This window comes from Hyperolius riggenbachi, chromosome 6, assembly GCF_040937935.1.
Source record: "Hyperolius riggenbachi isolate aHypRig1 chromosome 6, aHypRig1.pri, whole genome shotgun sequence".
Classification (NCBI taxonomy): domain Eukaryota; kingdom Metazoa; phylum Chordata; class Amphibia; order Anura; family Hyperoliidae; genus Hyperolius; species Hyperolius riggenbachi.
The window spans coordinates 346,705,507-346,731,390 of NC_090651.1; the positions used below are offsets into that span (position 1 = coordinate 346,705,507).

General features: G+C 46.2%; 1 protein-coding gene across 3 annotated transcripts in view; it reads right to left on the reverse strand.

The window, feature by feature from the left end:
* Positions 1 to 25,884, reverse strand: part of LOC137521806 (sialic acid-binding Ig-like lectin 12) — a 142,936-nt gene that overhangs the window by 106,275 nt on the left and 10,777 nt on the right. For 2 of the 3 annotated variants that reach the window (XM_068241547.1, XM_068241549.1), the window contains exons 1-2: positions 13,338 to 13,574; positions 889 to 1,149 (exon numbers count right to left, since the gene is read on the reverse strand). In XM_068241547.1, the coding sequence (XP_068097648.1) occupies positions 889 to 1,149; positions 13,338 to 13,557 (481 nt within the window). In that variant the 5' untranslated portion in view covers positions 13,558 to 13,574. Of the gene's footprint in view, positions 1 to 888; positions 1,150 to 13,337; positions 13,575 to 22,481; positions 22,586 to 25,884 lie in introns of those variants that run through there. The other variant, XM_068241548.1, reaches the window with a different exon arrangement.

Genomic DNA, 25,884 nt, shown 5'->3' on the forward strand with positions numbered 1-25,884 from the left:
CTATCATGACATAAAAAACAAATGCAGCCACAAAAACACCTGAACTGAAGTATAGTTCCCTGTATCAGAAAAGAAGGTTAGCAGTTGAGGACCCCCCACAGCTCTGGGGCCCCCTGAGATCACAGGTGCTGCTCCCCTCTAATTACACCCTTGCTTCCATTCCAGGGTAAAAGCAAGCTAACTTTCTTGGCATCCTATACCACCTTAATAATCATTTAAAATGTGTCTCTTTTTCTTTAGAACTAATAGAAGTCGTTTGTGTCGCAATGCAAATTTTGTTTTTCTCCTAATCACTTATAAGGATGTCCAGATCCCTCTCACATCTCTGAAAAAAATGAAGCATATTCCCCACATCTGCACAACAATAACAATTTATATAGCATAGAGATCATATGATTAGGAGGAACATTCAATATAAACAATTTCCCCAAATCTGATAGTAGATGAGGAAAGACGATGCCCAGGAAGCCAGAAAACCCTTGCTCGATCTCTGCCTGCCAATGACTTTTCAGGTCCAAACCATCTTTTTGTTTTAGCTCCAAACACCCAATCAATTAACCTATTCTGTGCACGGACCTGATGATATACTGTACTTTAGGATCAGGAAGTGCTAAATCTTATTAGGGATGCTCAAATCCGCTCCAGATGAAGTCCAAATTGTAATTACGTATGGCCATAATTGTGAAAATGTATGCAAACATTTGCATAATCGTTATTAGTCACTACACATTAGCACAGTTGAATACTTTCCTAGACACTCTCCTCCTGCAACTATTATGATAGATAGAATGTTTTAATTGGTTTGAATTTTAAACATTTTTCAAATGATGTCCTGTACAAAAGGTAAGCATACCTGAATAATATTGTGGAGTAATATAATATACGTACAGCGAACATTGAGCGTCATCTGAGCAGATATGGTCCCAGCTGAGAAGATCATCTCACAAGTCACAATTGTCTGGTGGTCACTCGGGGTTGGAGTAAATGTTATTGTTGATGTGGTCCCCCAAATTCCATACCGGTTACTCCTCCTCCATTGAATGACTGTTGACACTACAGGGCAGTTTGCCGGTAAAAGACATGTCAGCTTTGCACTCTGACCTGCAATCAGCTGATTCGACGGTTGGATCTGTGGTTTCTCTGTAAGATCTGTAAGACAAATGGTAATAGAACATGATGATCCATTACTTCAGGAAACTACTATAAAGGGGAATTAAACAGAAAAAAACTTTTTGAAAATAAACATGTTTTTGAAACAAATATCTATTAAGGCGGATATCAAATGAGATCAGGTAATAAGTAAAAATGCTCTCCAAACTTATCTGATCTTCTTTTCACTGGGTCGTGTGTTCTCTTTTTTTACAGTAGCAGTAAAAAGTATGTGAACCATTTGGAATTATATGGATTTCGGCACAAAATAGTCATAACATGATCTTCATCCAGGACCTATCATGTCCAACCCTGCACCTCTACAATTCGGAGTGCCACAAGGATCAATCCTATCCCCTCTGCTGTTTGCAATCTACATGTTACCACTCGGTACAATTATGCAATGACATGGCCTGACGTACCACTCCTATGCCGATGACACACAGCTATACCTGTCCTTCAAACCTGGTGGAACAGACCCTACTCCAAAAATAAATTCTTGCGTAGCTGAGCTACAGGCATGGATGAATAACTGGTTGAAACTGAATGCTGACAAAACTGAGGTCCTTTTTGTCCAAAGCCAGTGCTCGCCATCAAAAGAGCTCTATTCTAAATCAACATGTATCAGTATTGGGAATTCAGACAAAAACAGCTCCAACCTTGTGCACAGCCTTGATGTGCTAATCGATGGAGAATTGAGTTTCAGAAACCAAATTTCATCTGTAGTCAAATCTACTTTCATCTGAAGAAGATTGCAAAAATTAAACATCTGATTCCCCCAGAGGATCTTCCTACCCTAGTTCATGCCTTCATCACATCACGGCTGGATTACTGCAATGCCCTTTATGCTGACCTCCCCAAAAAGGACCTGCTCCGCCTGCAATTAGTGCAGAATGCTGCTGCCAGATTGCTAACAAACCAGCCTCGCCACTGTCACATTACACCAATTCTTCGCTCTCTGCACTGGCTACCAGTGGAATAGAGAATACTCTTCAAAATTGGACTACTGACATTCAAATCCCTGCACAATTTGGGCCCTGGATACATTAACCTCCTTGGCGGTTATCCCGAACTGAGTTTGGGGTAAGCCGCTGTGGAGGATTTCTCAGGCCCTGGGTGGCCGATTTGCATATTTTTTTGTTACACGCAGCTAGCACTTTGCTAGTTGCGTGTACTGTTCGATCGCCACCGCTCTGTGCCGATTTCGCCGCTACCCGCTGCGCCGCCCCCCCCAGACCCCTTGCGTAGCCTGGCCAATCACCGCCAGGCTGCACTATGGGGTGGATCGGGACTCCCTCCGACGCCATGACATCGATGACGCCATCCCAATCGTTGTCATGGTGACGGGGAAGCCTACCAGGAAATCCCGTTCTGAACGGGATTCCTGTTTGCTCTGATCGCCGGAGACAATCGGAAGGGGTGGGGGGATGCTGCTGCACAGCGACTATCATGTAGCTAGTACTAGGCTAGCTACATGATTAATAAAAAAAAAAATCGCCCCCTGGCGATCTTATTGTAACGCTAGGGTGGTTAAGGACTTGCTGAATCTGCACCACACCTCTCACAACCTCAGATCAGCGGGTTCTATAAACTTGGTCACTCCCAGAGTGCACCTCAAAACCTCTGGAGACAGAGCTTTCTGTCATGCTGCCCCTACTCTTTGGAACTCCCTGCCACACCCAGTAAAGATAGCCCCATCCCTGGAGTTATTCAAATCCAGACTCAAAAGCCACCTGTTTAGCCTGGCATTTCTGTACTTATAACATTCTTCCTCTGTACCACGATGGTCTGAGCCACGCTTATGCACTTTGAGTCCTACGGGAGAAAAGCGCTTTACAAATGTTATTTGTTGTTGTTGTTGTTCATCTAAATCAATCAGACAATCACAGTCTGCTTAAACTAACACCACATAAATAATTAAATGTTTCCATGTTTTTATTGAACACACCGTGTAAACATTCACAGTGCAGGTGGAAAAAAGTATGTAAACCCTTGGAATTAATAACTGGTTGAACCTCCTTTTCACAACAATAACTTCAACCTAACGTTTCCTGTAGTTGCAGATCAGATGTGCACTACGGTCAGGAGTAATTTTTGTCCAATCCTCTTTACAGAACTGTTTCAGTTCAGTAATATTCTGGGGATGTCTGGTGTAAATCGTTTTCTTGAGGTCATGCCAAAGCATCTCAATCAGGTTGATGTCAGGACTCTGACTGGGCCACTCCAGAAGGCCTATTTTCTTCTGTTTAAGCCATTCTGTTGTTGATTTACTGCTATGCTTTGGGTCGTTGTCCTGTTGCAACACCCATCTTCTGCTGAGCTTCAGCTGGTGGACAGATGGCTTAACCACCTTAGTGGTATGGAGGAGCTCAGCTCGTCCATGACCACCACGGTGGATTGCTCAGGCCCTGGTGGGTCGATTTTAATAATTTTTTTAAAACACGCAGCTAGCACTTTGCTAGCTGCGTGTTGTAGTCGATCGCCGATGCTTGCCGCCAATCCGCCGCTACCCGCCGCGAAAGAGGGCCCCCCCCCCCGCTGACCCCTTGCGCAGCCTGGCCAATCACCCAATAAACTTGAGAATTCATATTTCTTTCAATAATAGCAATCCGTCCAGGCCCTGACACCGGCAAAGCAGCCCCAAGTTATGATGCCCCCACCACCATACTTCACAGTTGGAATGAGGTTTTGATGTCGGTGTGCTGTGCCTCTTTTTTTCCACACATAGTGTTGTGTGTTTCTTCCAAACAACTCAACTTTGGTTTCATCTGTCCACAGAATATTTTGCCAGTACTACTGTGGAACATCTAGGAGCTCTTTTTCAAACTTTAAACATGCTGCAATGTTTTTTTGGACAGCAGTGGCTTCCTCTGTGGTATCCTCCCATGAACTACATTCTTGTTTAGTGTTTAACATAACATAGACTCGCTAACAGGGATGTTAGCATATGCCAGAGACTTTTGTAAGTCTTTAGCTGACACTCTAGGATTCTTCTTCACTTCATTGAGCATTGTGCACTGTGCTCTTACAGTCATCTTTACAGGACAGCCACTCCCAGGGAGAGTTGCAGCAGTGCTGAACTTTCTCCATTTATAGACAATTTGTCTTACCATGGACTGATGAACAGCAAGGCTTTTGGAGATACTTTTATAACCCTTTCCAGCTTTATGCAAGTCACCAATGCTTAATCATAGGTCTTCTGAGAGAGAGCTCTTTAGTGCAATGCATCATTCAGATCAGGCAACATGGGGCAGGGCCGCTGTAACCAACACCTCCAATCTCATCATATTGATTGGACACTGGCTGGCTGACACCTCACTCCAATTAGCTCTTGGAAATGTCATTACTCTAGGGGTTCACATACCTTTTACACCTACACCGTGAATGTTTAGATGGTGTGTTCAATAAAAACATGGACATTTGTAATTATTTGTGTGTTATTAGTTTAAGCAGACTGTGATTGTCTATTGTTGTGACTTAGAAGACGATCAGATCACATTTTATGACTAATTTGTGCAGAAATCCATATAATTCCAAATGTTTCACATACTTTTTACTGCTACTGTATATGAACAAATCTAAACAAATCCACTCTTCAGGCTGATGCAAACAGTCTTGACCTTGGCACAGATACTGGTTTCCCAAAGTTTTCTGCTTCTGTTTTTATGATGACAATTTGCATATACACCAGAATGTTATGAAGCATGATCAGGTGAATTGAAAAGTCCTTCTTTTCAATGAACATAATCCTCCCCAAAAAAACATTTCAGCCCTCCTTAAAAAAGGACCTACTGAGATAATTTCAATAATCTTCTCATTAACACAAGTGAGAGTGTTATAAACACAATAAAAATCAATAGTATTATTATTTAGTACTAGCCAACCCGCGTCGTAGCATACGCCGCATCTTCTATCTATCTAATAGAGTACGTGCCTCAACCTTGAAGCAAGAAGAAGAAGTAGGCTTTCCATGAGAAAATGTATGCATGCTCAAACACCAAGTTTAACCCTAGCAAGTCTGGCTTTGCAAATCCGGCCTAATTGGCTATTCATGAGGAAATGCTCATGCAAGTATGCATTTGCTTTCGCATGCCAAACTATGCAGGGTCCAAAAACCAATACCGCAAAGCGATCGCCCTGCGGGTATTAGTTCATGCTACATTATCACTATCCTGGAGCGCCACGGGGAGGCTTCCCAATGCCCCCATACAACCGGGTGGACCGCGGGGTCCCAGGCTCTCTCACTGCCTGGGAACCACAGCGGCACCCCGGAGGGGGAGGCTAGGTGGCGCAGCCGACCCCCTCCCCCCAAGTGTGGTCAGCGCCGGGGAGAGCCGTCCGCACCCACCTTCCAATATTAAAAACAGGCACTTACCTTAACGTCCATTGCATTCTGCTACATGCACAGTAACTTGGGGGCACCACATTAGAAAGGAGTGAAGCATGGGTCACCCCAAGCTTAGAGCTCAGGGCTGGCCCACATACATACATCACTCCAGAGGGGGGGGGATGGGAAGGACAGGCGCAGACAACTCACTCCAGGGCTCACACCACCAGAGCAAGCCATTCACCACCTGCCTCCAAAGGATACAACTGCAATAAATGCTTTCCATGAGAAAAATTATGCATGCTCAAACACCAAGTTTAACCCTAGCAACTCTGGCTTTCCAAATCTGGCCTAACTGGCTATTCATGAGTAGAGATGTGGCGAACTGTTCGCCCGGCGAACATCTCTGGAGCTCTTTCTACTTCCGGGTCGCACTAACCCGGGGTAGTACGCCTGCGCTGCCCGGCTGAGCGCGTCCTAGATCGCGCTCCTGTTGCCGGGCACTCCCTGCGCATGAGCGTGACGTCATTCATGACGTCTCGCACATGCGCAGAAAGTGCCCGGCAACAGGAGCGCGATCTAGGACGTGCTCCGCCGGGCAGCGCAGGCGTACTACTCTGGGTCAGTGCGACCCGGAAGTAGTAAGAGCCCCAGGGATTTGGAGATGTTCGCCGGCGAACGGTTCGGGAACCGTTCGCCACATCTCTATTCATGAGGCAATGCTCATGCAAATATGCATGTGCTTTCGCATGCCAAACTATGCAGGGTCAAAAAAACAATACCGCAAAGCGGTGGCCCTGCGGGAATTAGTTCATGCTACATTAGCACTATCCAGGAGTGCCACGGGGAGGATTCCCAATGCCCCCTTTTTATACAACCGGGGGGACCGCGGGTCCCAGGCTCTCTCGCTGCCTGGGAACCACAGCGGCACCCCGGAGGGGGAGGCTGGGTAGCGCAGGCAACCCCCCCAAGCGTGGCCAGCACCGGGGAGAGCCGTCCGCACCCACCTCCTAATATTAAAAACAGGCACTTACCTTAACGTCCATTGCGTTCTACTACATGTGCATTAATTTTCTCATGGAAAGCATTTTGTGCAGTTTGTATCCTTTGGAGGCAGGTGGTGGATGGCTTGCTCGGTGGTGTGAACCCTGGAGTGAGTTGTCTGTGCCTGTCCTCCCCCCCCCCCCCCCCTCTGGAGTGCTGTATGAGAGCCAGCCCTGAGCTCTAAAGCTTGGGGTGACCCATGCTTCTCTCCTTTCTCATGTGGTGCCCCCAAGTTAATGCGCATGTAGCAGACGTTAAGGTAAGTGCCTGTTTTTAATATTGGGAGGTGGGTGCGGACGGCTCTCCCCGGCACTGGCCACACTTGGAGGGGTCGTCTGCGCCACCCAACCTCCCCCTCCGGGGTGCCGCTGTGGTTCCCGGTTGTATAAAAAGGGGGCATTGGGAATCCTCCCCGTGGCACTCCTGGATAGTGCTAATGTAGCAGGGTGACTGCTTTGCGGTATTGGTTTGTGCATGCATTTGCATGAGCATTGCCTCATGAATAGCCAATTAGACCAGATTTGCAAAGCCAGACTTGCTAGGGTAAGGCCTCTTTTCCATGGACTGTTGATAGGCAGTGAAATGCCTCTCAAACTCTCACAACTGCTCACTGCTGCCTGGTATCTGCTTGTTGCTGCCTAGTAACTGCTTGTTGCTGCCTGGTAACTGCTCACTGCTGCCTGGTAACTGCTTGCTGAGCACACAGCTCAACAGTCCGTGGAAAAGAGGCCTTAAACTTGGTGTTTGAGCACGCATAAATTTTCTCATGCAAAGTACTTCTTCTTCTTGCTTGAAGGTTGAGGCACTTACTCTATTATATATATAGATTTATATTGTGCCGACATCTTCCGCAGCACTGTACATCCTTGCAGATGTTGACCTGGCTGGCATTCGAACCAGTGACTTAGTGCTGCAAGGCGAGAGCGCTAACCACTATGCCACCGTGCTGCTAGTATTGTTCCACCCTGAAGTATTGCTACAGGCAATTTCGAACACAACAACAGATAATGGGGTTTTTATATGAACCAATGTTCTCTATTTTTATTCTTCGATTCCATGCATACATGGACTGAAAGGCGTGCTGTGTGGGTGTGGGGTGGATACACAGCACGCCTTTCAGTCCATGTACGCATGGAATCGCCGTTGAGCACATTCACTCTACAAGGTTTAGATTGCGGTTGTTTTAGTCCGTGGCCTACAATTGATGTTTGTTTAAGGTGTGCCTCTGAGGAAGCGGCTTTTGCCCATAAAACACATGTCAGGCAGCTTGTTTGTGTGGTGGCGGGATAGTGTAATGGTTAAGGGCTCTGCCTCTGACACAGGAGACCTGGGTTTGGATCTCAGCTCTGCCTGTTCAGTAAGCCAGCACCTATTCAGTAGGAGACCTTGGGCAAGTCTCCCTAACACTGCTACTGCCTATAGAGCGTGCCCTAGTGGCAGCAGCTCTGGTGCTTTGAGTCCGCCAGGAGAAAACCTGTTTGTTTTGTTTGAATCTGTATCCATACATCATGTGTGCAATTTGAAGATTCCGTGAATGAAGAATAAAAATAGAGAACATTGGTTCAGGTTCATATAAAAAACCCCTTTATCTGTTGTTGTGTTCGACAAGTGAGAGTGTTGTCAAGAACAAGCAGGGCTGTTTCTGACCTTTTCTCACTCCAGGCAAGAAAACCTGTTCGCCTTATCCAGCATTACTTAAAGCACACCTGAACCCACCACATTAGCCCCTGGGATTGCCAGAGCCGGATTTGTACTTTCCTGTGCCTTAGGCCAGGTGTCAAACCCCCCCACCCTTCCCCTCCACCCACACACACCCAACACCATTCTGTCCAACAACCTTAATAGCAATCACTGGTTTGAATGGACTCCTTTTTATTCAGCTGCTCTGCCCTTCTCCTCTAACAAAGAAGCAGCACATGCTCGGTTTGCTTGCGCTCCATGTAACTCTGCGCTTCTGTCTGAATGTGCATAGCAGCCATTATTGCTCTGGGCATGTATACTTCAGAAATGACGCTTGTGTATGAGCAGCACTTGTCAAGTAAACGTACCCATCACACTGTCCCAGCTACGGATGCTATGCACATCCAGGCAGGATCGCAAAATTAGAAGGAGCAAGAGTAGACAGAAGGGGCAAACCCAGGATTTTTAAGGGGGCATTCCTGAAAGGTCTCCCTCAGCCATGCACAATACAGTATAATAATATGGTAGGACATCATGCTGGGTACACATCATGCAATTTGCTGTTTGACTGACAACGGGATTGATCGGGGCAGTTTGGATACAGTTAATAATGAGGATAGCCGACATTCCTAATGAAGGGGAAAGTGAAGCAGGGCAGAGGGCGGTGCTCATACCTGACTCTGCTAAGTTCCCCAGAGCTGCTCTAGGCTCTGCACACACTTTGCTGCTCCATCCAAAGTCAACCTTAGCAGGGAAAGAAAGGGGACGGTGCTGTGAGCTGCAGGATGCCTACAGATATTCTGGTGTCTCAACTTGTGCCTGTCCCCAGACACTGCACCAGCCCTGGTGTGAGGGGGGTTTCTGGGCAGCTGTAATCCCCCCTGCATTTGCCAGGGGCAAACCCAGGATTTTCAAGGAGGGGATTCCTGAAAGGTCTCCCTCAGCCACGCACAATACAGTATAATAGTATGGTAGGACATCATGCAATTTCCCGTCCGACTGACAGGTAGAGATGGGCCAAACGGTTCGCCGGCGAACGGTTCCCGGCGAACTTCGGTGGTTCGCGTTCGCCTCCCGCAGGCGAACGTTTCCGGAAGTTCGGTTCGCCCCACAATGCACTATGAGGGTCAACTTTGACCCTCTACATCACAGTCAGCAGGCCCAGTGTAGCCAATTAGGCTACACTAGCCCCTGGAGCCCCACCCCCCTTATATAAGGCAGGCAGCGGCGGCCATTACGGCCACTCGTGTGCCTGCATTAGAGAGAGTAGGGCGAGCTGCTGTCTGTCTCTCATAGGGAAAGATTAGTTAGGCTTAGCTTTTCCTGGCTGCATACCTGTTCAGTGATCCTGCCACTGCATACCTGTTCTGTGAACCCACCCACCACTGCATACCTGTTCAGTGATCCTGCCACTGCATTCCTGTTCTGTGAACCCACCCACCACTGCATACCTGTTCAGTGATCCTGCCACTGCATACCTGTTCTGTGAACCCACCACTGCATACCTGTTCTGTGATCCTGCCACTGCATACCTGTTCTGTGAACCCACCCACCACTGCATACCTGTTCAGTGATCCTGCCACTGCATACCTGTTCTGTGAACCCACCACTGCATACCTGTTCTGTGAACCCACCCATCACTGCATACCTGTTCAGTGATCCTGCCACTGCATACCTGTTCTGTGAACCCACCCACCACTGCATACCTGTTCAGTGATCCTGCCACTGCATACCTGTTCTGTGAACCCACCACTGCATACCTGTTCTGTGAACCCACCACTGCATACCTGTTCTGTTCAGTGGACCCGCCACTGCATACCTGTTCTGTTCAGTGGACCCGCCACTGTATACCTGTTTAGTGAACCCGCCACTGCATACCTGTTCTGTTCAGTGAACAGTTTGGTGTGTCAGTGTGAAGCAGTACCTTAATTACACTACCTGATTGATGTATACACATGCAAGATGTTTTAAAGCACTTTAGGCCTGTCATTTAGCATTCAATATGATTTCTGCCCTTAAAACGCTGCTTTGCGTCAAATCCAGATTTTTCCTGGGGACTTTTGGCGTGTATCCCACTCCGCCATGCCCCCCTCCAGGTGTTAGACCCCTTAAAACATCTTTTCCATCACTTTTGTGGCCAGCATAATTATTTTTTTTTTCAAAGTTCGCATCCCCATTGAAGTCTATTGCGGTTCGCGAACTTTAACGCGAACCGAACCTTCCGCGGAAGTTCGCGAACCCGGTTCGCGAACCTAAAATCGGAGGTTCGGCCCATCTCTACTGACAGGATCTGACAATTATTTCCTAAATGTCTGATATGCTCCAGATCAACAACAGAATCGATCAGGGGCAGTTTGGATACAGATACTAATGAGGACAGCCGACATCGGTAATGAAGGGGAAAGTAAAGCATTCACACAGCAAGTGCAGAGGGCTGTGCTCATACCTGACTCTGTTAAGTTCCCCAGAGCTTCTCCATGCTCTGTACACACACTGCTGCTCCATGCTCTGTACACACACTGCTGCTCCATGCTCTGTACAAACACTGCTGCCCCATGCTTTGTACACACACTGCTGCTCCATGCTCTGTACACACACTGCTGCCCCATGCTCTGTACACACGCTGCTGCTCAGTGCTCTGTACACACACTGCTGCTCCATGCCCTGTACACACGCTGCTGCTCCATGCTCTGTACACACACTGCTGCTCGATGCTCTGTACACACGCTGCTGCTCCATGCTCTGTACACATGCTGCTGCTCCATGCTCTGTACACATGCTGCTGCCCCATGCTCTGTACACACGCTGCTGCTCCAAGCTCTGTACACACACTGCTGCTCCATGCTCTGTACACACACTGCTGCCCCATGCTGTGTACACACACTGCTGCTCCATGCTCTGTACACACACTGCTGCCCCATGCTCTGTACACACACTGCTGCTCCATGCTCTGTACACACGCTGCTGCTCCATGCTCTGGTCACACGCTGCTGCTCCATGCTCTGTACACACACTGCTGCCCCATGCTCTGTACACACACTGCTGCCCCATGCTCTGTACACACACTGCTGCTCCATGCTCTGTACACACACTGCTGCTCCATGCTCTGTACACACACTGCTGCTCCATGCTCTGTACACACACCGCTGCTCCATGCTCTGCATACACACTGCTGCCCCATGCTCTGTACACACACTGCTGCTCCATGCTCTGTACACACACTGCTGCTCCATGCTCTGTACACACACTGCTGCTCCATGCTCTGTACACACACTGCTGCTCTATGCTCTGTACACACACTGCTGCCCCATGCTCTGTACACACACTGCTGCTCCATGCTCTGTACACACACTGCTGCTCCATGCTCTGTACACACACTGCTGCTCCATGCTCTGTACACACACTGCTGCTCCATGCTCTGCATACACATTGCCGCTCCATGCTCTGTACACACACTGCTGCCCCATGCTCAGGGCCGGCCCGCTCATGAGGCGGGGTGAAACTTTTGCCTCAGGCGGCACATTTCGAGGGGCGGCACCCGCCCGTCCGTGGGTGCGGGGAGCCGGCCGCCGAGCTGGAGGGGTAGCTGGCAGGACGGGGGTATTGGGCCTAGCGGCGGGGAGGGGGGTCAGCGTGACCACGGGGATCGATAAAGGTCCACATGTAGCAAAGAGTGGTGGGCGAGGCCGGCCTCTTGAGACTCCTCCCACCTTGGACACACTGAACAGCAATATCACAAGATCAAACACAGAATGGCTCTGGGGTTATGTAAATGGTAAATTGGTACTGTAGCAGCAAGAAACTCCACTGGGGACACAGAACACAGGCCTAACCAACGCTTTCCCTAATAGCGCTATAACTATGTCCCTAACCGGTTCGAATCCCAGCCAGGTCAACATCTGCAAGACATTTGTATGTTCTCCCCGTGTCTGCGTGGGTTTCCTCCGGGGACTCTGGTTTCCTCCCACATCCCAAAAACATACAGATAAGTTAATTGGCTTCTCCCAAAATTGGCCTTAGACCACAATACACACACTACATGATACATACATAGACATAGGACTATGGTAGGGATTATATTGTGAGCCCCTGTGAGGGACAGTTAAGTGACAAGACATTGTACTCTGTACAGCACTGTGTAAAATGTTGGCGCTATATAAGTACTAAATAATAACAATAGTCTCCTTCACAGCAGCCACAGTCAGAGTGTAAAATGGCTGCTGTGCTGGCTTCCTGATAGGTGGGGGGTGGTCCAGATTGGAGGGGTAGCTGATTGGCTGCCATGTGTCTGCTGACTGTGAGGTGAGGGGTCAATTATAATGTATAGGGAATGAATCGAACACGCCATATATTTGCGAATAGACATGAGCATGAAATGTGTTGTTTGCCGTAAACTATTCGCCAGGCAAACAGTTCAGGCCATCTCTATTAAAGAGAGTCTGAATAGAGAATAAATCTCGCTTCAGAGCTCATAGTTAGCAGGGGCACACGTGCCCCTGCTAAACCGCCGCTATAGCGCCGCTAAACGGGGGTCCCTTCACCCCCAAACCCCCCACTGCAACACTTGGTCGCAGACTTGGTTGTTCCTGGAGGCAGGGCTAACGGCCGCAGCCCTGCCTCCAGTCGTGTCTATCAGCGGCGCATCGCCGCCTCTCCCCCGCCCCTCTCAGTGAAGGAAGACTGAGAGGGGCGGGGGAGAGGCGGAGATAGGCGCTGACAGACGCGCGTGGGGCAGGGCTGCGGTGGTTAGCCCTGCCCCAACCAGGACACGTTCCCCCGCATTACGGAGGGGATTTGGGGGATCAGGGACCCCCGTGAAGCCGCGGGATGGCGGCGGTTTAGCAGGGGCACTCATGCCCCTGCTATTTATGAGGTCTGAAGCGAGATTTATTCTCGCTTCAGACTCTCTTTAAAGAGCTGTTTGACAGCTAAAAAAATACAGTTATTTATATTCTGCTTCTTCCTTAATAATCAGTGAAATTCATGAAATTCTTGCCAATACATTACAAAAGTGTAATGTTGATAAAGGAGTCAAGTGAGGTTTCTGACTTTGTTATAAGAGTGAAACATGATGCTGTGTGCTTCTGCAGAATAATAATACACAGTGTATGAAGATGACTTATAATAACACACTCACCTGTCACTGTCACAGATGTTGCAAGTGCAGAATAGGAATATGAAACAGGTCCCTCAAATCGAAAATAATAACTCCCAGAATCCTCTTTCCTGGCATCAGTTATGGTCAGAGAACAATCTCCATTATCTGGATTTCCTGTTACATGGAAGTTTGGTTTGGTGTGTGTAAACGGACCAACTCTAAATGAAAAAGCTGCAGCGGCAGTGTTACCATCTATCATCCATAATCCTCTGGAATTAGTGAATCTATTCCCATAGTCAGCTCTAAATCTGCAGGGAATAGTGACACACAGGTGCTCCTGGACAGTCACTTCTGTGCCCACATTAATAGAGTAACCAGACTGATACTGACACCAGATATCTGTAAAGAGAAGCATCATGTTAACACAGTGTGACTATTTATACAACACAATAATAATAACAGCACAACTTCACTCAGGCAGGAATATTGTTACATCAGAGACTGATGCATTTCGTGGTTACAGATCAGCTTTATCAGAGGATCTGCAGTACATGAAGAGTAAAGGTTGGATGTATTTATATCTCCCTCAGAATCATGCATCGAACAACCATCTCATTGTTTCAGCACTGCTGTGATAGTGCTGCTGCTGACAGAAGTGTAATAGCTGAGAAATGACACCCAATTGGATGGTGTGAAAAGTAACTGCTTCAACCTCTAGAGATAATGGAGACTTTAATCCTGAGTTCAATAGATAGTTGGTGCAGAATGCTGCATCATTAACTCCTCCCACTAACTTTACTATTGGTGTAATGCTAGCATGATGTCATAACAGTCAAAATGTTGTTTAGGACTCAGGGTTTATGTTTTAAAAATCAATGAAGAGTTTGGCATTATCAGGGGGATTTTTCTTTTTTTGTTAGAGGCGTGGAGCAGGGACGGCCCTAGGCTGGTGGTGGCCCTGGGCAGAGAAAGAATCTGTGGCCCCTTCACCCATCATTGTCAATATGGTATCTTATGCACAGTAAATGGCCTTGTCAGTTGCAGATATTGCATAGTGCTCATGACACAAATCTTATCTTTTGCTGAAATTCGCCATGGTGTTTTGCCCCGCCCCCACTGTCACAGTGTGTGGCATCCTTTCTCCACACAGATGGGGAGAGTGTTAATATTAATTGATTATAGGACTGGTTCTTTTATGAATCCACTGTATTTATTAATTTATGTTTTGTTTTTTTGTGAGTGATGGGGGACATTGTGTTGCATGTGAAAGAATTGCAAAATTACACATAAGTTTTTGTACTACTGAGCACATTTTCTTCTAATTTTCTAATTTTTTTCTATTTTTCTTCCCAACTCAGCCTGGATGATATAGACCCAACCAATTGAAAAATGGGCTTCATCAGCACCCTCCATTTTGTAGGGGTAAAGGTAAGGTCCCGTTTACATTTAGGCTTTGTTCACATTAGCAAACGCGGACGGCCGTGCGTTCGGAACGCAACGCGTGCGAACACACGCCATCCGCGTCTGTATGCGTTGCGTGGCTGATGCCATTCACTGAAAGTGAATGAACCCGCCGCGTGTTTTGGGAAAAAATGCGTGCAGCATGCGTTCCCGGACCGCACAGGTCCGGAACGTATGCAGTGTGAACATCAGACAGTGCAGTCTATGCACTGTCTGATGCCGTGCGTGTCGGCCTCCTGCATGTGTTCCCAAAACGCAGACGGAAACGCGTGCAGTGTAAACGGGGCCTTAGTCAGTTGGTATGCGTTTTTTTTCTCGTCTCCATAGCAGTGCATTGTGAAAAAGATTTCAGTTAAAACGCGTTAAGTGTGAACGGTGCCATAGGAAAACATGGGCATTACTTTGAAAATCAGTTGTTCTTTCAGTTATAACTGAGAGCAATTGATTAGGCCCTGTTTACACTTAAAGCGGAATATAACCCTGCATTTCAACTTTGCTCTAAAACATTATTTACAGCATATTATATGCAAAAAGCATTTTTTTTTTTTACTAGACCAGCATTGGAAGGGTTAAACACAGAGGTTTAAAGTTCCATGGAGAGATATGCAGAAGTTCAGATTGTTACATTCTATTTAGTTATATGTATCTATTGAGAAATGTTACACACTCTTTGGCTGTCCTCCAACTCCTTCTCAGTCAGAGAGATGAGTCACATTCAACACTTAGATACATTTATGTAAACAAAATGTATCTATGTCAGCTTCGGATGCCTCTGCAGAAATCTCCAGGAACTTTAAAGCACTGTGTAACCCTTCCAATGCTGGTCTAGTAAAAAAAAAATGCTGGTTGCATATAATATACTGTAAATAATGTTTTAGAGCAAAGTTGAAATGCAGGGTTATATTCCGCTTTAATCAGTTGATCTCAGTTATAACTGAAAGAAAACTGATTTTCAAAGTAATGCCCATGTTCTTCTATGGAACCTTTCACACTTAACGCGTTTTAACTGAAATCGAAGGGCCCATTTACACTTAATCAGTTGGTGTGCCTTAGTACGCGTTTTTTCCATAGCAGTGCATTGTGAAAAAGATTTCACTTAAAACGTGTTACGTGTGAAAGGTGCCATAGGAAAACATGGGCATTACTTTGAAAATCAGTTTTCTTTCAGTTATAACTGAGAGCAATTGATTAAGTGTAAACGGGGCCTAAGAGTAAACAGGACCTTAGCATCATTGTTGGAAAAAAATCCTGTGCAAATGTAAACACCGATTTTATTTTTATTCAGAACAACAGAACTCAATGCAACCATATCAGTGGTTGTATATGTCCACTCCATCCTCACCAAGTCCACAAATATTCCTGAAACATACATTGCAGCCATACACTCCTTCCTACCAGAATAACACATCTATCCCTTCAATATTCTATCCATACCTTACTATCTTTCATTGCTAGCCCCTACTTACTCTCTTCTAGTCTGACCCCAATCCACTTCTAGTCTAATTCTTCCTGTTATCTTCCATTTTAGCTGTTTTGGAATGCTTTAAAGAGAATCTGAAGTGACAAAAAATATAAAAAACAGATACTTAGCTTAGGAGAGGGAAGACTCTGGGTCCTATAGAGCCTTCCTATTCTCTTCGGATCTTGCTCTCTTCCTCTTCAGAAACAGTCTTCGAAAGCACTCGGGCTCCCGAAGATAGGCCGCTCCGTATAGCACACACGCAAGCGCACTCTCTCATGCATTTCCTGTACCTGCTTTGTGCCAAGCCCAATTCCGGGCACGACCAAGTCGTGCTTGGCGATAAATAAATGATTCTGATGCACTCAGGCATGTGCAGTACAAAGCCGCCTGTCTTCGGGAGTACTTGGGTCCCCCAAAGACTTCCAAAGTCCCCCGCAGTGGGAGATTCAAATTGAGGAGCCTGTGGAGGAACGCGGAGCCCGGGAGGAGAATAGAAAGGCTCTATAGTACCCAGAACCTTCCCTCTCCTTAGCTAAGTATCTGGTTTTTTTTTTTTTGTCGCTTTAGACTCACTTTAAGCCGTCTCTCCTTTACTCTCATTAAACTTGCTGAAAGCGGTATGCCCGGGCATGCCGCTCAGGAGATTTTCTATTAAACTGTCGGCACCCAGAGTAAGTTAGCTAACTATATGTGGGCCAGCTCATGTTAGCTAACTATAGATACCCCAGAATCCGTGTTGCCCACTTCAGCAATCCCCTCCCCCATTTAGAGATCTCGCCCTCCGTAGCGATAGCATATTCGCAGGATCCTCCTGCAGCTGCATACCTCTCTCCCTCTCCCCCCTGCAGTGATATTGTGACACCGGGTGGCCGGTGCTGGGACTCAGTGTGCCTGTCTCCCGTCCTGCCAATCACTCTACAAGCTTGTCCTCAATGTCTACGGTACCGGGACGCGGCTTGATGACGTCATCAAGCCGCGTCCCGGTACCGCAGACATTGAGGATGAGCTTGTAGAGTGATTGGCAGGACGGGAGACAGGCACAGTGAGTCCCAGCACCAGCACCGGCCACCCGATGTCTCGATATCACTGCAGGGGGAGAGGGAGAGAGGTATGCAGCTGCAGGAGGATCCTGCGAATATGCTATCACTACGGAGGGCGAGATCTCTAATGGGGGGGGGGGGGTTGCTGAGGAGGGAACACAGATTCTGGGGCATCTATAGTAAGCTAACATGAGCTGGCCCACGTATAGTTAGCTAACTTATTTTGGGGTAAAGTAAGTACCAGCACCGGCCACCCGATATCACTGCAAAGGGAGGGAGGGTGAGAGACTGGAATGTATGCTGCTGCAGGGGAATCCGGTAAAAGCGCTATTGCTGCGGAGGGAGTGGCAGGAGGAAGAGGGGAATCATGTACTGTGGACACATAGAGCTAGCTAACCTGTATTAGGACACCTATGGCTTGCCAACCTGTACTAGGACACCTATGGCTTGCCAACCTATAATCTGGCACCTATGGCTTGCTAACCTATACTGTGACACCTATGGATACCTAACCTATACTGGAGCACATATAGCTGGCTAACCTATATTGGGGGCACCTATACTTAGCTACCTATACTGCAAGCACTTCTACTCACCATTGGCATGTCCATCCCTCGTCATGTACCTCTGATAGTGACATTCACTGGCGATCGGAGTTAATGACACCAAGGTCACGCAGCGTCATCAGCATATGGCAGTAAACTTTTTTTTCTTGTATTTAATCCACTACAATAACCAACAGGGGGCTTTAAAGACTGATGAGCACTGCACGGTGGGCGACCCAGGACAGGTAATGTATAAATGCACACAGACGGGGGGAGGTACATTTATACATGGGGGGGGGGGCGCAGACAAGGACGATTCCCAAGAGATTTCATGATGAAATTGATCAGGAATCAGCCAGCAGTGTATGAGCAGCTGATAAATCTCTCTGTAATCAGATTCGATCAGAGAGAGATTTTTTTCGGTCGAATCTGCCCATCATCTCTAGATGTATGGCCACCTTTATATTCATATTAGTGCACGCTGAGCAGCTGCAGCTCGGAAGTGTAAATGATCAGAGATTTTGGGGAGTAACTTAGTTTTTAGTTTTGATTTGATGTTGTGTTTCAAGCTTTTATTAAACACTAACATTTATACTAGACCCTTGCTTGACACATTTTGGTAAGTTACAGGAAAAAAAGGTTATGAAAATTAACTGGAACACTTTTTGCACAGAAATCCAGCAGAAACTGAATGCCAGGGAGGTTAAAGGGAACCTTAACTGTGGGCCCAAAAAAATTCACTTACCTGGGGCTTTCCCAAGCCTCCTGCAGCCGTCCTGTGCCCGTGCCGGTCCTTCGGTGCCCTCCGGTCTCCCTCTTGTCTTGCGTCATGCGGACGCCCTTTACGGCTCTTTACGACGGGGAATGCGGAAGAAGAGGACGCTTTGCCGAGGACGACTGGCAGTTGGGCGAAAACGAAACTTAGCCACGGAGGGAGACCGGAGGGCACCGAAGGACCGGCGCGGGCACAGGGCAGCTGCAGGAGGCTTGGGAAAGCCCCATGTAAGTGAATTTTTTTTGGGCCCACAGTTAAGATTCCCTTTAAAGAGGTGCCATTATGATTCTCTTCCATCTTCCAAACTATATTCCCCCTCTCCTCTGTAGTCCCCAAAAACAGAAAGATTACAATCCACTTCATAGGGAAGCATCAAGCAGTCTTTATTAAAGTCCTCTAAGTCCCCCCAAAACTGTTGAATTATGAAACAACACAAATCAAATGCAACAGGGTTCCTTTCTCTGTCCCACACCTCCAGCATAAGCTATTTGTATATCCATTATAAATGCGGTGAAAGAAGATGCGACCTTGCTAGTAACTTATATTTGCATTGGTTGAAGTGAGGTATTTGCAGAAGCCCAGATTGTTTGAAAGACTTTGAGAAAATTGTTAAACTCAAAGTGTATTCCCATTTATACTTCCCATTTTCAGCGGAAGGAGGAAAGAGTTCTGTTAGTTTATCTAACAATCCATACATTTAGGGTAGACTCTCTATTGGTTTTACGTGTAGGAGTATCCATTCCTCATAATTATTACGATATCTTCTTATACCCTTTTTTTTGTTTAAATGTTTTAAGTAATTCTGTATTTGGATTGCATCACAGGTAGAGGTAATAGACATTTTAGAAATATTCAGGTCCTCATTGCAAAGTGAATACATTATTCTAAAAAGTCAGCTGATTCAAAATCTGGATCAATATCCAGAGTCACCATTGGTGATCTTCCTCCCATCCTCTGCTGCTCTTTAAAGGGGAACTGAAGAGAGAGGTATATGGAGGCTGCCATGTTTATTTCCTTTTAGCAATACCAGTTGCCTGGCAGCCCTGCTGATCCTCTGCCTCTAATACTAGTAGCCATAGCCCCTGAACAAGCATGCAGCAGATCAGGTGTTTCAGACTTTAAAGTCAGATCTGACAAGACTAGCTGCATGCTTGTTTCTGGTGTTATTCAGATACTACTGCAGAGAAATAGACCAGCAGGGCTGCCAGGCAACTGGTATTGATTAAAAGCAAATAAATATGTCAGCCTCCGTATACCTCTTACTTCAGTTCCCCTTTAAGTATGGTGTAGAAGGTTAGAATAGTAGGTTAAACTAAGGGGTGGGATTCCAAGGAGGACTCACTGCACACATTATCCAACATTCACAAAAAAAAAACTCTGGGCAGAAATGAGCCCTTTCAAATATTAACCAAGCCATGAGCCTGTCACTAGCTCTCCATTCTACCAGTACTCACATTAACTGTATGCTTTCATAGTATTGCAAAATGTTTGGGCTCCCAGTCCTCCCAAACCTTTACTTCCTTTACCTTTACTACAAATTGTGCCAAAAGCAATAGCTTTCTCTTTGGCGGAACCTAACCTAGTTAAAACTCTCAAATAATCTGTTCCAGTTGGAGAACCTCTTATGGGGAAGGTCCAGTGGCAGACACTGCATCAAGAAGAGGACTTTCAGCAAATTCATAACGTTTATTAATGCTATGTGTTCAAGGATATTAAAATGAGAATTATCCCACTCTTGTAGTGTCATCCTACTTTCTCTAAGAATTATCCTGTAATTAAAGTTGAAACAATCTTTTTGGTAGGAAGTTAATTGTCTACCAAGATAATTCATTTCAGGAGAAGGAGGTTCACTGTTTGATTGCTGATATGTAATGATTGGTGTCAGCACACAGAGAGTATCTGATTATTGATGATCTGCAGAATCATCAACATTACAGATGTATACCTGATTATGGATGATCTGCAGAATCACCAATAATACAAGTATGACTAACCTCTGGACACCTAATGAAGTGTGAGTGTTTGGTGCAACTATAGGCTATCTCCCGTGAGGCGGGAGACACAGATACTTTAGCCAGCAACCACCTGAGGAGCAAGTGGCCCTCGGCCGTGCAGGGACTATCTCCTAATAGAGATAATCTGGCAGCCAGTGATTCCCTGGTGAACTGGTTCTCAGACTGTACTGCAGCCAGGGGACTCCTATGGGGTAGAGGCCACTGGCTGCACTGCAGGTAGGACTCTCTGAGGAACAAGAGTCCTTGCAGCTAACCGACACTTGGTGGAATAGTGTCACAGGTAGTGCAGACAGACTGAACACTCAGAGGCAGTGACAGCCAGGAAGGTCAGGCAGGCCAGATCGGCAACACATGAGCAGATAAGGTACAAAGACAGAAGGCTGATTCGGTAACCGGGTACAGGCAAAGTTTGGCAACTGGTAGACAGATAGGCAGAGGTACCGAATCAGAAAGCAAGAGAGAGGTCGACAGAGCAAATGGTCATAACAGATATAAAGCACAATCCTAGTCTGGGGTGTGAGGTCCTTGGTCTCGACACCCTGGAATTAGTCTAAGGAATAACACAGTATCCTATGCTTGGGTGTGAGGTCCTTGGTCTCAACACCCTGGAACTGGTCTAAAGTATAACACAGCAATGACACAGTAATCCTAAGCTTGGGTGTGAGGTCCTTGGTCTCAACACCCTGGAACTGGTCTAAAGTATAACACAGTAATACAAGAGCGTTATCTGGCTAAGTGTGAATTCCCAGGTCCACCTGGTTCTAACACACTGTGGGATCTGACTGGTCTGAGTGCTCACACGTAAGTATTCGCAACGGCAGACAACCAGCAACTGACAGACAAGATGTATATATACTCCAGCCCTCCTCAGCGCCGCCCCCAGCCACTCAGCCAATCAGGAGTTCCGCTGGAATCAGCTGATCGGCCTGATCAGCTGATACCTCTCCTGCTGGCATAAAGGTCCTGCCTTCTAGCGCGCGCGCGTGTAGCTCTCCATCTGTGTGCACTAGAAGGTCCAGGCAAACCAGACGCATGCTGCTGTGCGGAAACCGCCGGTCTGAATGCGGAGACAGCCGCCAGACTGCGCGGCGGCATCTCCGCTATTCATTACATGATATAGCCTAGATAGGGCAGCCTACGTTAGGAATTATTGATTTAGAATCGTTGATTTTGTAATTTGCTACCGGACGATTTTAACCAATAAATGCATTTTCTTAGTACGCAATATTTGATCATATAGAATGAACTTTAGATTTAACTACCTCAGCATGCTGTACCTTTTCTATTTACTATGAATTTTAGATGTTTGCACTCAGCACTTTTTTTCTTTTTTTGATCTGCGTCTTGATTGTGTCCCGTATTGATAAATTACTGTATGCAACTTTATCTCGTAGAATCATTAGGTGCATACACACGCACTATGGAAGCCATGTGTGTATGCACTGTAAGCGGACTGATCGGATGGTTCAGGAACAGCCTTATCAGTGCGCCGACAGTGCGTACGTACACACGCACTACTGTCAGCTGAAAGTCCGCCCAGGGGGAGGGTCTGACGGACCCGTCGTTGGCTTCCGTAGTGCGTGTGTACTCATCTATTGTCATGCCCTTGCATTAATTCAGGCACCCAGATAATAGCTATCTAATTTATCTGTAGAGTATTTTTAATTGTGTTTATCTTTTGTTGTTTTTGTTTTGGGCAAGACCCATTAATAAAATTGTTCTTTTGATTATAACATTTGCATTTATTTGTTATTTTTAATGCCTAATTAGATGATAGATGTTTTCTTTTTTGATATGGATTTAACTCCTTAGTCACTACTTCGAATATAATACCAAATATTACAATAAAATGTCACATTGGATGATTATTGACGCACACACTTACCTTGGCAGAGCATGAACAGGATGATAATGGAATGTATCAAACAATCCCAGCCTTCTCCCAGCCGCATGCTGATGCTGAGATGCAATCAGGGTGTGCGGCTAATCCTGTAAAGCGAATAACGCAAACTCAGAAACTGCACAGTAATACATCTTCAAGCAACAAGCTGAAGTTCAATATGTCAATATGCTATTGTGTACTTTCTACAGTTTTTGTCTTGAAAGTGCTGTAGACATCTACTGAGTCATATTATCAGAAACCAAATAACAGTGTTCATGGCTCCTGAGAGAATGGGTCAGAAAATGTCTTTATACTTTTTGCTCTCTATATTTACCTGGATAGCATAGGCTTTGTCTATATACACCTCTTGCTTTACCTCCCTTCGGCCCACATAATTAACTTTTCCTCCTTAGTTTTCTCCTAGGAGATATTTTTTCATCTTCTATTTAAAGCAGAGGTCTCAAACTCAATTTACCTGGGGGCCGCAGGAGGCAAAGTCAGGATGAGGCTGGGCCGCATAAGGAATTTAACAATCGCGGCGCATCGCCGCCTCTGCCCGCCCCTCTCACTCTTCCTTCACAGAGAGGGGCGGGGAGAGGCGGCGATCGACGTCAGGAGGGGCAGAGCTGAAGCTGAAAGCTCTGCCCCTTCCAGGAAATGCCAGCGGATTGCCCCTGGGCGGTTTGGGGGCTCTGCAGCCCTTGTTTAGCGGCGGGGATGCGGCGGATTACTTGGGAGCACTAAAGCGAACTATAAGGAAGCTTTTGCCGGCAAGGGCCACAAAATATTGTATCGAGGGCCGCAAATGGCCCGCGGGCCGCGAGTTTGAAACCCCTGATTTAAAGTAACTTTTTAGCACTCTGCAATTGAAAAGGTACCAAAAAAGGAGGTGAAAAAGTAGCATCAAAATTATTTTGAGTATTTTCTTGCTGGCTGGTGATTTAAAATGTGTTTTATTCAAAAGTTTAAAAATATCACCTAGGAGAAAACTCAGGAGAAAAAGTTAATTGCATATGACCCTTCATCTTAGATAGGTGGAGTAAAAGAGCAACTTGCAAAATTGCTTGAGTTGATGAAGAACACTCCAAGTTTGCTGATCCGAAGGAGGTTTACTAACAGGCAACAAATATAACATTTGTGACCATTTCCAAATGTTGGGCATTTAACTTGTGGAAATGGTGGGGTGTGTAAATCATCCCATACATTTCAAAGAACACATCACATCAAGAAAACAAAAGTTTAAAGCCCATCACCAAACAAAATCAAGGAGGGGATTGAGGACGGGGAAAGCCACTGAGAGTTCCTTGGACTGTCAGAAGATCTAACCAATCAATACTTAAAGGTAGGGTTGGGACGACGAATACAGCGAATCCACGAATCCCTCGAATATTGGGAAATATTCGAGATTCGTGGATTCAAATCCTGACGCCATTTATCGCTCGCCAAATCCCGCTTCCCCCACTCACACTCGTCCTCCTGCGTCCCCCCGCGTCTCCTCCGCTCGCCCCCCACATAGCTGAAAAGTATCCGCTCACCTATTCAGCGCGGAGTGCAGAGCGGAAGACCTCACGCTGGCTTCCTTGTTCCCTCTAGTGACGGCTTTTACTATTACATCATCAGTAAAAGCCGGTCAAGCCACTAGGGGGAACAGGGAAGTAAGGAAGAGGTCTGCCGCTCTCTGCGCTACACGCTGGAGGTGAGCGGATACTTATTTATGCAGCAGGGACGAGCGGAGGAGGCCGTGGGAGGGACGGGGGAGCACGGGCTACCTATACTGAAGGCCCCTATACCTTGCTACCAAAACTGAAGGCCCATATGCCCTGCTACCAGTGCTGAAGGCCCCTATACCCTGCTACCTATACTGAAGGCCCATATACCCTGCTTCCAATACTGAAGGCCCCTATACCCTGCTACAAATACTGAAGGCCCATATGCCCTGCTACCAATACTGAAGGCCCCTATACCCTGCTACCTATACTGAAGGCCCATACACCCTGCTTCCAATATTGAAGGCCCCTATACCCTGCTACCAATACTGAAGGCCCCTATACCCTGCTTCCAATACTGAAGGCCCCCCTACCCTGCTACCACTACTGAAGGCTCCTATACCCTGCTTCCAATACTGAAGGCCCCTATACCCTGCTACCACTACTGAAGGCTCCTATACCCTGCTACCAATACTGAAGGCCCCTATACCTTGCTTCCAATACTGAAGGCCCCTATACCCTGCTTCCAATACTGAAGGCCCCTATACCCTGCTACCAATACTGAAGGCCCATATACCCTGCTTCCAATACTGAAGGCCCCTATACCCTGCTACCAATACTGAAGGCACATTGTCAAAAACCCGAGCGGTTCTTGGCTTTTCCTTTTTCATGATTGCTAACTCAGTAAAGGACCAGCCCTTAAAGCATTGCTATCATATAAATCCGGCATAGTGGGGTCTGAACCCTCTATAACAGTAATTATAGATTGACGGTGTACCTTGAAATGAATCAGAGCACTCAGTATATGATTTTATAGAAAAAAATGTATTTGCTTATCATACAGCATATATGCAAAATATGAACAGTTCCAAGTAGTGTTTCCTTCTAACAGTATTCCATCTCATCAAGGCTTTATAGCCAAGCGATCATCAATCTTCTAAGTACATTCAAAAAAGAATATAACAGTTGTGTTATGTAGAATAAGATCAAAAGTAGTTTCATCTGTATCAATAGCTGTGTATCTAGTAGCTGTGTAAAACTTGTAGTAATCTTCTTAAAGAAATAGCATAAAAAATAGCTTCTAAAAAAACGTCTTGCTAACATCTTAACAAAACTTAAAGCGGTCTAACGCCCAGCATTTCAACTTTGCTTTAAAAGATTGCTTACAGCTTAGAAACTCTTATGCCAGATTTTTGGTTGGAATGCAAATAGACCTCTGAAAAGCCTGTCTGGGAAGCCCTCTGTGCTCTCTCAGAGAGGTGTTTATTTACATTGTAAATAGATACAGTTGTATCTAAACCTCAGCACAGACCCGGATTTCTAGCTAAATGCAACACTAAAATGTCATGTTTAACCCATTCAGTGAATTTCTGCTAAAAAAAAAATCTGGCATAATAGTTTCTAAGCTGTAAGCAATCTTTTAAAGCAAAGTTGAAATGTTGGGTGTTAGACCACTTTAATGCTGAGAAATTAATAAAGTAAATCACCAGAATATTAAGCATATTACCCCTTCTCTGTCATCTCTTCAGCATCTAGAACCACTTGTGGGAAGGTAGCTTCTGCCTCATGTGTCTTCTCAGGAGATTGTTGGGCTTCTGCAAACTATGAGCTTTCAGCTCCTACTTTTATAGCGGTTGGATGCAATATGGCTGCCTAATCTGGACTTACCCTGAATCCCAGGTTCTGATTGGCTAAAGCTT